General features: G+C 37.5%; 4 protein-coding genes across 4 annotated transcripts; 2 read left to right on the forward strand and 2 right to left on the reverse strand. All coding sequences in view use genetic code 12, as the record gives it.

Moving 5' to 3' along the window:
* Positions 1 to 1,149: 1,149 nt before the first annotated feature.
* KGD1 (alpha-ketoglutarate dehydrogenase) lies at positions 1,150 to 4,161 on the forward strand (the record flags this gene model as incomplete). The annotated part of the gene is made up of 1 exon (XM_051817933.1): positions 1,150 to 4,161. The coding sequence occupies one exon, from the start codon at positions 1,150 to 1,152 to the stop codon at positions 4,159 to 4,161; it is 3,012 nt and encodes a 1,003-aa protein (XP_051673830.1).
* Positions 4,162 to 5,750: 1,589 nt separating this feature from the next.
* On the forward strand, positions 5,751 to 7,208 carry CANMA_000568 (uncharacterized protein; the record flags this gene model as incomplete). The annotated part of the gene is made up of 1 exon (XM_051817934.1): positions 5,751 to 7,208. The coding sequence occupies one exon, from the start codon at positions 5,751 to 5,753 to the stop codon at positions 7,206 to 7,208; it is 1,458 nt and encodes a 485-aa protein (XP_051673831.1).
* A 237-nt stretch (positions 7,209 to 7,445) lies between these two features.
* Positions 7,446 to 10,612, reverse strand: CANMA_000569 (NDE1; the record flags this gene model as incomplete). The annotated part of the gene is made up of 3 exons (XM_051817935.1): positions 7,446 to 9,147; positions 9,604 to 9,627; positions 10,035 to 10,612. 3 exons carry the CDS (start codon positions 10,610 to 10,612, stop codon positions 7,446 to 7,448), a joined length of 2,304 nt encoding a protein of 767 aa, XP_051673832.1.
* Positions 10,613 to 10,912: 300 nt separating this feature from the next.
* Positions 10,913 to 12,874, reverse strand: CANMA_000570 (uncharacterized protein; the record flags this gene model as incomplete). The annotated part of the gene is made up of 1 exon (XM_051817937.1): positions 10,913 to 12,874. The coding sequence occupies one exon, from the start codon at positions 12,872 to 12,874 to the stop codon at positions 10,913 to 10,915; it is 1,962 nt and encodes a 653-aa protein (XP_051673833.1).
* Positions 12,875 to 12,980: the final 106 nt, after the last annotated feature.

A 12,980-nucleotide genomic window follows, 5' to 3' on the forward strand; every position in this document is an offset into this window, starting at 1 on the left:
TGTGTTGACTCAAGTGCTTGATTGTATTATTTTGCTATACACGTGAGTATTTTGCAGGTTGAATAAACACATAGAAAATATGTTTATTCAATAGCTGCTCTTATGCGCCGCTTTCTCTCCTGTCAATCCCTAATCTCTAAAGCTTGTAAAACAGGATCCTGTGGGCTCCCCTAGTACGATTTATTGAAACTTTAAATCGAATTGACGTCCCCCTTTTTGTGTGTTTATGTACAACTTCAGCTGTCATAAAGCTTAGTCTTGCACTTGGAAACAATTTTGCATCCAAATTCGTCAAAAAAAAAAACAGTATACCCTCGGAAAAGAAAAAACGTGCAACAATACAACCTTGGAGAAGATTTAGTAAACAAAGCACGGTTGGCACCCTACTCCGGGAAGTGTAATTACAAAAGAGTAGGTCATACATGCTTAACCACCCTTACCCCTGAGTCTTACTTATAGTCATGACCTTCTAATCATTAAGCGGAATGTACCTCAACCTGTCAGTTGTAAATCCTTCAAAGTCCGAGACCAGACATATTATATACCCGGTGATCACGGAGTTTCAATTTAGTGTATTTTGCTTCATCAAGACATTTTTTTGTTTTTTTCTCCTCCGAGTCAAATTAGTTCCGAAAAGCCAGTGAGTAGGGGGAAGAGGGACTACACACACACAATCTAACCACAGTACAACGCTATGAATGATAGGTAAATAGACGAGCACAAGCGATATAGACAATTCTGAGGTAGATATCCTTTTTGTTTTGTAAAAGTTGTATTTAAAGTGGTGAATTTACCTGCCATCCCGGAGTAAAACGTGATTGTGTTTGATTCGGTTACAAATTTTTTTTGCCCATCTACACACACTTAACAAATAATAAGTGTAATAATAAATGTAATAATAATTTTTTTTTTACTTTCTCCACTGAAATTTCGTTGTCCCATTTTAAATAGCAAAAATAGAAAGAAAAAAAAATATAACCATCGATTGGTCCTTTTTTGAAACCGTTCAAAGATTTTAAATAGGAGAGAAAATATTAGAATAAACGAAGGACAGGTGTGTTGTAACGAATTAACCCAAACCTACCAGTATTTATATATTCATCTTCGCATAAAGATCAATCTATACACGTTTTTTAGAAATCATCAACCATGCTTAGAGCTTTAAAACGTGCTATTCCGCCACGTACACAAATCCTTAGAAGCAATGTTCCTACATTGAGGTATAATTTTGCCAAGATCCAAGCAAGATGTTTTGCTACAGCCACTGACACTTTCTTACAAGGCAATGACGCAAACTATGTCGACGAAATGTATCAACAATGGAGACAAGATCCAGCTAGTGTGCATCCATCCTGGAATGCTTATTTCACCAACATCGAAAAAGATGGCGTTTCACCATCAAAGGCTTTCCAAGCTCCACCTACGCTAGTTCCAACCGTGTCTGGTGGTGCTGCTGGTATCTATCCACAGCATTCAAACGCAAGCATTAATGACGATGTTGTTGTTCACTTGAAGGTTCAATTGTTGGTTAGAGCCTATCAAGTTAGAGGACATCAAAAGGCACAAATTGACCCATTAGGAATTACATTTGGTAGTCATGCCAAGGTTCCAAAAGAATTGACTTTGGAGTATTATCAATTTTCTGAGAAGGATTTAGATAAAGAGATTACATTGGGACCTGGTATCTTGCCAAGATTTGCTGTTGGTGGTAGAAAGTCCATGACTTTAAGAGAAATCATCAAAACATGTGAAGAATTGTACTGTTCCTCATATGGTGTTGAATATGTCCACATTCCTTCCAAGGAACAATGTGATTGGTTGAGAGAAAGAATTGAGATTCCCCAACCATTCAAGTACTCGCAAGATCAAAAGAGACAAATTTTGGATCGTTTGATTTGGGCTACTTCATTTGAAACATTCTTGTCGACCAAATTCCCCAATGACAAGAGATTCGGTTTAGAAGGTGCTGAATCAGTTGTGCCTGCAATGAAGGCCATGATTGATACCTCTGTTGAAGAAGGAATTGAAGATATTGTTATTGGTATGCCACATAGAGGTAGATTGAACATGTTGTCAAACGTTGTTCGTAAGCCAAATGAATCTATCTTTTCCGAATTTACCGGATCAAGAGAATTCGATGAAGGTTCGGGTGATGTCAAGTACCATTTGGGTATGAACTACCAGAGACCAACCACATCTGGTAAACACGTTAACTTGTCGTTGGTGGCTAACCCATCGCACTTGGAATCTGAAGATGGTGTGGTTCTTGGTAAAACCCGTGCTATCCAACAATACAAGAATGATGTTGGTGAGTTTAAAAAAGCAATGTCAATCTTGTTGCATGGTGATGCTGCATTTGCTGCTCAAGGTGTTGTTTACGAAACCATGGGATTTGCCAACTTGCCAGCTTACTCAACTGGTGGTACTATTCATATCATTGTCAATAACCAAATCGGTTTTACTACTGATCCAAGATTTGCTAGATCTACCTTATACCCATCTGATATTGCCAAGAGTATCAATGCCCCAATCTTCCATGTGAATGCCGATGATGTTGAAGCATGTACTTTTGTATTCAACTTGGCAGCTGAGTGGAGAGCTACATACCACACTGACTGTATCATTGATCTTGTTGGTTACAGAAAGCACGGTCACAATGAAACTGACCAGCCATCATTCACTCAACCTCTTATGTATCAACAAATTGCCAAGAAGAAGTCAGTTATTGACATCTACACTAAACAGTTGGTTGATGAAGGTACCTTTACTACCGAAGATATTGATGAACACAAGAAATGGGTATGGAACTTGTTGGAAGAATCATTCTCGAAAGCTAAGGACTATCAACCAACTTCAAGAGAATGGTTAACCACTCCATGGGAAAACTTTAAGTCACCAAGGGAGTTGGCTACAGAAGTTTTACCTCACTTCCCAACTGGTGTTGACGAAGATACTTTGAAAAAGATTGGTAATGCCATTTCTGAAGCTCCTGAAGGATTTGAAATTCATAGAAACTTGAAACGTATCTTGAATCAGAGGAAGAAGGCTGTTGAAACTGGTGAAGGTATCGACTACTCTACTGGTGAAGCATTGGCTTATGGTTCGTTGGCCTTGGAAGGATACCACGTCAGAGTTTCTGGTCAAGATGTTGAAAGAGGTACTTTTTCACAAAGACATGCCGTCTTGCACGATCAAAAATCAGAAAAGACTTGGACTCCATTATCTCATTTAAGTGAAGATCAAGGAGTGTTTAGTATATCTAACTCATCCTTGTCCGAATATGGTGTCTTGGGTTTTGAATACGGTTATTCATTGACCTCGCCTGATGCCCTTGTTGAATGGGAAGCACAATTTGGTGATTTTGCCAACACTGCTCAAGTCATTATTGATCAATTCGTTTCTGGTGCTGAATCGAAATGGATGCAAAGATCTGGTGTTGTTTTGTCGTTACCTCATGGTTACGATGGTCAAGGTCCAGAACATTCTTCTGGTAGAATTGAAAGATATTTGCAATTATGTAACGAAGATCCTCGTTACTTCCCATCGCCAGAGAAGTTAGAACGTCAACATCAAGACTGTAACATGCAAGTTGCATACCCAACTACACCAGCAAATGTCTTCCACTTGTTGCGTCGTCAAATGCATAGACAATTTAGAAAGCCATTGATTTTATTCTTTTCCAAGTCATTATTGCGTCATCCATTAGCCAGATCCAATTTATCGGATTTCACTGGCGAGTCTGGATTCCAATGGATCATTGAAGACGTTTTGGGCGACAAGTCAGAAGTCAAGAGACTTGTATTGTGTACGGGACAAATTCACGCTGCTATGCACAAGAGAAGAGAACAAACCAAGGATAACTCAACTGCATTTATCAAGATTGAAGAATTGAATCCATTCCCATTTGCTCAATTGCGTGATGCATTCAACTCATATCCAAACATTGAAGATTTAGTATGGGCCCAAGAAGAGCCATTGAATATGGGTGGTTGGGCATTTGCTGAACCAAGAGTTGGTGTTATGCTTGAAAAGACCGACAAGTATGGAGATTTGAAGATGAGATATGCTGGTAGAGATCCAAGTGCATCGATTGCTGCTGGTACTAAGGCTAAGCATTTGGCCGAAGAGGAAGAAGTGTTGAATGAAGTATTTCAACATTAGAAGTTGTGCAAACTAGACTTAAGGTTAATCTTTGGCCTTTTTCATTAGATGAGAGGCATAAAAGGTTGGCAATTATTGAAGGAATATGTTTGCTACTGGAGGGGAGGAGACGTAGTATGGCACTATAGAATGAATAAAACTAAGTTAGAGAAAACATTTATTTAATTTTTATATAGTCTAAAGTACAGTTATTAGTATTCAAGAGTTATTTCGGAAGTTGAAAAGGTTTCTTTTGCCAAAGATAGGGGCCGAGGTGCAAAGTGGAATGCTAAGCCATATCTGTCAGTTTGACACCCCGCCTTCTCATAAAAGTGAAAAAAAAGATACGTCCCGGATATTTATTTTTCCACAGATTAATGAAAATGGTTTGACGTTTGAAACGTATGACTACGCTGTCACCATTTTGAATAGGGAATTGTTAGTTACAACAGACTCGTGCTATGGGTATATTACAGTACGCTGTTCTCCTTTTAAAGTTATCATAAATTTGAAAAGAGGCAGTCGTACTTTGAATTCATGACCATCAACTCCTACAAATGGATTGATTTACAAGATTACAAGTTTTGTAGTATACCTAAATAACTGTGAAGTCTTTTCTTGTTTTACAAACAGTAGTAAGTCGATATATATATATATATGACGCACCCAACCAAGCTGTATCAATTGTGTTGGGGGTCTATGCTTTTTTCTTGTAAACTCTTTGATAAATCAAAAGTGACAAAAAAGAGGAGGATCTCATTGTTTTCTTTGTCTTTGCGGTTAAAGCTTTATCCGATATCATTTTCAGGAATCTCCACAAAAACAGAAAAAAGAAAAGACACAGACAGATAGGCAGAAGGAAAGGAATCAAACCAATGCTACCGTTTTGTCATCTTTTCATTATTTAACTTTCTCCTAGTTAGAAATATGGAACCATTTTTTTTTTCTGGAGTAAATCATTTATGCCAAGGGTTGGGACAATAGGAATGATGAAAGGGGGGACACACCTCTGCTGGTGGTATACTGTAACAACGTGTACCAACCAATAGCAACTGTACAGTCTAAAATCTTTTACAATGATTAGTGGCTTTTTTTTGTTCTTGTTTTCTTGTTTGTGTGACATGTAACCTTTTCGGAGTATCCATTTAATGGTAATTCCATCATTTTCTTCTTTTTCTTGATCCTTACTTTTGGGGGGGGGGGGGGGGTTAAATCATTTGGAAGGAACAGTGAAAAGTGTGGGGAGGGATGCAAAACAAAAGGAGAGATAGGCTAACAGTTTTAAGTTTATGTCTAGAAATAAAAAAAATATGGAGTAACCCATAAGAAATCAGACCAAAAGTGGTCTTTTTCCATTTATAATAAATTCCGATGACAATAAAATTACTGCAACCTTTTTTTTAAAAAAATAACATTATTTTGATTTCGATACGTTTATGGATAAGTGGCTAGCCGGGGCTTATTTTGGAATCTCGAAGTGTATATATACCTTCATATATTCATCAGGATGTTGATCACTTCTTTCTGTAGTTAGCTCTAGTTACACATACTAAACTACAACTACTATACATCTTTTAAACCACATACATATTCAATAATAATATTCAGAAATGGCAGTTCAAGCACCATCAACTACTTACAGGTTTCAAAAGGCTTCCATCCAACTTACATTTGTTGTGGTAGGAGCAGGTCTTGGCGGATTAGCTGCCAGTATTTGCTTAAGATTAGCAGGACACAAGGTCATTTTATTAGAAGCAGCCACGGCATTGGGTGAAGTTGGAGCTGGTATTCAAATTCCACCACCTTCAACCAAGATCTTGAAAACTATTGGCGTATTAGATGCTATTGAAAAAGTGTCGATCCATCCTCGTGATATCTTGATCAAGAAATACAAGGGTGAACTTTTGTCAACGCAAAATTTAGTTCCCTATGTTCTGGAAAAGTATAATGGGTTATATTTACATATTCATCGAGCTGACTATCACAAAGTTTTAGTAAATAGAGCTGAAGAGTTGGGAGTTACGATTCATACCAATTCAAGAGTTGTTGATATCGATTTTAGCAAGACTACAGTTACCACCACTACTGGGAAAGAATACACTGGTGATGTCATTGTTGGCTACGATGGAGTTAGATCTCAAACTAGGGCATTATTGACTGGAGATTCGTCGGGGGCTTATGACACTGGCGACTTGGCTTATCGTGCCCTTATCAATGTGGAAGACATGAAGAAAGTTCCTGGATTGGATAAATTTTACGTCAATCCCAACATTAATTTCTGGTGGGGCCCTACAATGCATATTGTCATGTACTTCTTACAAGAAGGTCAAATTTGTAATGTTGTTGCCTTGTGCCCTGACACCTTACCTGAAGGAATATTAAGGCAAGATGTTTCACAAGACGAGTTGTTGGATTTGGTTAAAGATTGGGATCAAGATTTAACCACCGTTTTCAAATTGATCACTTCTATCAGTAAATGGAGATTGCAAGACTCGCGTGAATTGAAAACATGGATCAATTCCGAAACTGGCAACTTTATCATACTAGGTGACGCATCTCATTCAACATTGCCCTATTTAGCTAGCGGTGCATCTCAAGCCGTTGAAGATGCTGCTGTCCTCGCAGGCTTATTCTCCAAAATTGAACTGCGTGATCAAATACCAACAATTTTGCAAATGACGGAAAACTTGCGTAAATGGAGAAGTTCTCAAGTTGTGAAGGGATCTCATCAATGTCAAGATATTTATCATTTACCCGAAGGTGAGTTGCAACAAATTAGAGACTCGTATTTGTATGATAAAGAGCCACAATTGGGATGTCCTAACCGGTTTGCTGACCCCGTTTTCCAAGATTTCCTTTGGGGGTATAATGCATTTGATGAAGTTGAACAAGCATGGAAGGAATTTAAAGCTGGTGGTAATCCAACTTATACTTATCCTAATTTGTATAAACCAAAGACTAGCGGTGGTGCCAGTGGTGGCTCGGGAAAAGAAAAAGATGTTGCTAGTGCAGATGCTCCTCTTGCTTCTGGGAATGCGTCTGCTGCACCATTGAGTGCATCAGGTTAGGGGTTGGTCTACCTCTGAATTGTATTATTTGCTTGTTGGTTTCTTTGTTTATATCCTTATTTATCTACTGTTCTTGAAATAAGCGTTTTGATCAAAGTAAATCAAATGTAAGAACCGTAAATTCCCCTGCTTAAACCCCGTTAGGGACTGCAAAAACTAGGAATCAGTTATCTCAAACCTAATAAAAATCGATAAATTTCAAGCTACAAAAACTATATAAATAATCTCCAGCTAAATCTATTCCTTTGAGCAGTCTCTTCCAAACAAGGCAACCTTCATCCAGTCCAAGACAACGAGACATTGATTCTTTACGGAAAGACACATGTAGATATAAGCTGATCTCCAAAACAAGAAGGTGAAGTTACCACCACTGGTAATGTTTGACCAATCACCCCAAACCAAATCAGCAACAGCCTTTTCCGATCCAATATAAGCTAATGAACCTTGATAGTTGTATTGGAATTTAGGCAAGTTTTTCTCAGCTCTGGCCAATTTTTTACCCAAGTTGTCAACACTTTGCTTTGGAGCTGGGTGTTCAATTTGATATTGAAGACTTTCAACTTGATGCAATTTTTCAAAATACTTTGCTAAATACTCACCTTCCTGGAAAGCAACTTGTGCAGTTGGTGGGTATTTGGTGAATGTACAATCTCCCAAGGCAAAGATATTTGAAGTACCATCAACTTTCAAATACTCATCAAGTAATAATCCACGCTTGGCATTCTTTTGCTCTTCGATTTTGGACATCAAATCACGAGTGAAACCTCTAGCCGCATTACCAGTAGCCCAAATCAATACACCATACGGAATTTCAACAGTCTTTGTCGATCCATCTGGCTGTTTTTGTGAGGCGGTAAGCAACTTGTCTCCAACTTTCTTAATCATGGTGTTTGTCATCAAGTTGATGTTGGTGTCTTTAAATACTTCCTTTGTGTAATCAATCAACTTCTTATTAAAACTGTTCAATACATTAGGTAATGCTTCCACTAGAGTAACTTTCAACTCACCTTCTAATTCAGGAACCCATTTGTGCAAATCTTGATCAATGTAATCTTGGATTTCACCAGCAGCTTCAACACCAGTTGGACCACCTCCACAGACAACAATTTGTAACAATCTCTTACGTTCAGGATCACTTTTTGGTAAAATGTTGGCGGCTTCAATCACATCCATCAACCGTCTTCTAATGGTTGACGCATCGCTAACTTCCTTCAAGAATGTTGAGTGTTCAGCAACACCGGGAATTCCAAACGTTGATGGTTGAGCACCGACTCCAACCACCAAATAATCATAGTTCAAAGTTGTTGAAATTTCTTCAACTCCAGTATATTCAGAAACGGTAGATTTAGATGATGAAGTGTCTTTACCGGAATGACCTGAATGGACAGTGGTACTTTGTTTCAAGTAAAGTTGATTCTTAGTTGGATCAATTCCAGTAGCTTCAGCTTCCAAGTAGATCACTTCACCAGGACATCTCCTAGTGATGGACCTCACTGGTTCAATAATAGACCTCAATTCAACAGTACCGGTAGGAACACTTGGTAACAAGGGGGTAAACAAGAAATAATTTCTTGGTGAAACAATAACAACATTGTACAAAGTAGTATCTAAGTTTTTCAATAATGGAATTGATCCCCAACCAGAACCCAAGATAACCAAGGTCTTTTTCTTTTGTCCATTAGGAAAGAAAGGTGTTTGCTTTTGTTGCTTAGCGGGTGTAGATTCTTCATAAATCTTGTAAGCAACGACTCCGGCACCTCCTAAAACACCAAGTACAGTTGCTCCCAATGTATATTTGAACACTTTTCCCAAAAACGATGCTTGCAATACTTCGACCTTACGTGGTGGAATTGATGAAGAGGCATTGGTTGCTTTTGGTGGCTTGATCTTGTTCAATGATCTGAATGAGGTGGATAAGAACCTCCTATTGGTGATTCCTCTAAACATGACTTCTGTTGTGCACCTCTTTATAAGTATGATTATTCTTTTCTAACTATCAATTGACTCTTTTACGAAGTAACTTGACCCTGCAAATATGAAAATAAAAAAAAAAGGAAGTGGAGATACGATTGGAATAAATATGGGCTAAATTTTCAATGTGTGATGACTTTGGTAAACCAATCAATGCAACAGACACAATTTGTTAACCAATTAATCAGTCAATGGATGAAACCGATATAATGTGAGATCTATTGGCAAAAGTAAGATACAAGTTATAATTGCTTGATATATATATATATATATAAATTCTGAATAGTGAGAGAGTAGTATATGAAATTCGGAGAAATTTTAATAAATTGATAAAATGAAGAATTGTATTGGAAGAAAGAAGAATTTTGTTAAATGATTGCGGACTTTTTAAAGCCGAGAAACTTTTCGGATACAAGGAGCATACAAGGAGCATACGGAATATACATTGCTATAAAACAGTTATAAGAACCAAATGAAGTATAAGATCTGAAGAGAAACACCCCTCCACTAGCTTTACATTGTTTACTCATCCCGCGTTATTTTTACATCTTGCATATCTGTAGAGTGTCGTAATATATATATTCACATTTGAGTAGTTTGTAGGAGGAGAATAATAATAATAACAATAGTGCATCCCCTACTTAACAAAGAAATTTAAAGAAATCAGCTAGATGAGAAGTAATGTATTCTTGACTATATAAGCACCAACATATAGACAAATGTTCTACCCTGCACAAGACAAGACACATATATTAACTCTCTCTGTCTTTGCTTTTATCATTCAGGGTAAAATCAAAAAAAAAAAAAAACAAATGCCCCGTGGTATAATAACGCGGATGGTAACATTCTTCTCACCCACTGACCCTTTGCTCCTCCCAGCGATTGAGCTTCTCTTTTCTGAAATGGTACATCTTTCTACTTTGTTTAAACTTTTCTAAAGTATCAGCTAGTTGATCATCAGTGAACTCATTTGAATTGAAACTTTTCACTAAATCTCTACTCTCTTCATCATTCTTCTCAATCAACTTCTTAAACTTCAACTTCAAAAGCTCTTCATTGAAAGTGGATGACATGGTTTGATACTGTATGGTTTCCAAATTCAAAAACTCATTATGAAGTTGTGCAAGAGTTTTAATTTGTTGATTGATCTTGTTTGTTACTTGTTGATACTGTGGAATTAAAGTGTCGTTGATCTCCGATTGAAGTAATGATGACACTTGCGTGGCATGTTCACGTACTTCATTGAGTTTTGATTTGTAAGCTTCAAGTTGATGAATGTATCCTTGGATTAGTTCCTTGTTGTTGATGAATTCTTCAAACGTTCTTTTCGGTAGAGAATCTAGCAGTTTTGGTAAAGGGAATGGCTTTAGTTCCTCAATTGTGATTCGTTGAATAGGCTGGGGTAGAGCTACTTGGGAAGTTTCCGAAATCATGACTGTATGTTTCAAGAAGTTTCTGATCAACAAACGTCAACTTTGTTAAGAATCAACAAAGCAGCCCAATATAAAGCGGTGCTACCAATCCATTTTAACTTTACTTGACAAATTGCATAAACTCCTTTGGCAGAAACTACAACTCCAAAAATACGTCCTTGATGCCAGTATTATTATCATTATTAAAAATATATGCTAAATAAAAGATTCAAAATGTGTCTATAAAAATCCGAATTGAAAAGTAAATAAATAAATAAGAAAAAAAGACTTTCATGCAAAAACCACACCTTCTCCACCTTTTCAAACCATGCAACCATCATCACCATTCTTTCTCCTTAGTCTTTCCAAATTTTTTTGATCTCTCTTTTGTTGTTTAATTTCAAACTTTCTATTAAACGACTCTCTCAATTTTTCACCGTACAAATAACAGAATATAGGGAACGGAATTCCCAACAAGATGCCAATGAATGCACACATTGTATTTGCCCATCCATACCCCAACGCACTGTACATTTTTCTAGCAAACAATGGGAATGCATATCCAAACAAGCTACGAAACAATGCAGCTGCAGCAACTGAGCTAGCAGCAAATCGAACATTCATATCAATTAAGTAGTTTTGAATGGTTTGGAAAACACAAACTAACCCAAAGGCAAAAATCGCTGATCCAATTCCTGGCATAATCCAATGAAGTTCCTTTTGTGCCGACCAGCCAAACCATATTAATCCCACTGGTATAAATACAGCACAAGCAATCAAACAGGGTAATCTAAATTCAGGCTTGGCCACTCCATCATTGGCAATTGTCAATTTTTTGTAAACCTTACCAACCATAAACGTCCAAAAAATAACCCCCAATACAAATCCACAACCCATGGGGAGATACATCAACCCAGTAACACTTTTACTAAACCCGTATTGTTTTTCAAAAATCTGGGGAAATGTCACAATTAAAAGATACATGAACCCATAGGTGAAAGCCATAAACGAACCCAATCCAATAACCATGGGATGGGTGAAGAGTAAATTGACTGGGCGAACAATACACAACCACAATCTTCCCAATGTTGATTCTCCTTGATTGGTTATTTCATAAATTGTGTGTAAATTGGTATTGCCCGTGCTTTTCCTCAATCTCTGCGCTTTGCGTTTCAACAACGTTGGTACATAAGTCTCTTTGAAAAATAAAGTGGCGGCAATTGCAACAGCACCATTGAACATACACAAGACATAGAAACACCATCTCCATTGCATGTGATCAACAATAAATCCAGCAATTAGTGGCGCAATAACTGGTCCCAACAATGGAACTAAGGAATAACCGGCCAATGCCGCATTTCTCAGATTTGCATCAAACAAGTCCGATATCACTCCGGCACATACATTCATTGGAACACATCCAAATAATCCACCAATAAAACGACAAACCATCATTTGGGCCGTGTTTTGCGAAAATGCACAACCCAAGTTGAAAAACAATGACATCCAACAGGATACATCCAATACTAGTTTTCTACCAATGGTGTCATACTCTGATAACGGAGCAATGAATAAAGGACCAAAAGCCCATGCTAAGATTTGGATCGAAACAACCATGGCTTGAACAACATCTGAAGTTATGCCAAAAGCCACACTAATTTCACTCATTGCTGGTGATAATATACTGGATGACATTGGTGCAACTAAAGCATATAGGGAAACAAATGCAAGAAGAAATACTTTTAACGAAGCAGACCAATTTCTTGGATCCTCTGGATCATCGATACCATTCCAAGTGATTAGTTCAGGATCAATTTTGATAAAGCCCTCACCATGTTGAGTAACAGGTAATACTTGATCTTCAATTACCCCATCATCTAACCCCTTTTCATTCAATATTTCTTCATCACTCACTTCATCAACTATCTTGTGTTCAATTTCGCTCAAGACACTTTTCCTAGTGGCAATACGTTGAAGTTCAATTTCATCACTATTTAAATCTCCATATATTTGATGTACTGTATATTGTTTGCCTTCCTCTCCCGTGGTGTCATACGATTGATCTCCATGTAAACTTTTCCGTATTTGATCAATTGATTTCTTTGATATTGATGCGATACTTCCTGATCGCGACCTTGACTTGTCTTCATTATTGTTGTCGACTTTACCCTGATTTGGATAGTACAGAGCTGGTTCAGTAAATGAAGCTTCGGTGCTGTTTGTTGAGGCAACATTTAAGTCACGTTGGTCAATCTCAAACGAGGTCTTTTCCTTATCAGACATTATAAAAGATAGTCAAGACTTTAACTGTTCAGTAAAACAAATAAGGTAAAAAATATAAAGACAAGAAAATACGTTTCCTTTTAGCTTGGGAGGGGGAGGGGCGAAA

Source organism: Candida margitis (genome assembly GCF_024628925.1).
Source record: "Candida margitis strain CBS 14175 chromosome Unknown scaffold27, whole genome shotgun sequence".
Lineage (NCBI taxonomy): Eukaryota > Fungi > Ascomycota > Pichiomycetes > Serinales > Debaryomycetaceae > Lodderomyces > Lodderomyces margitis.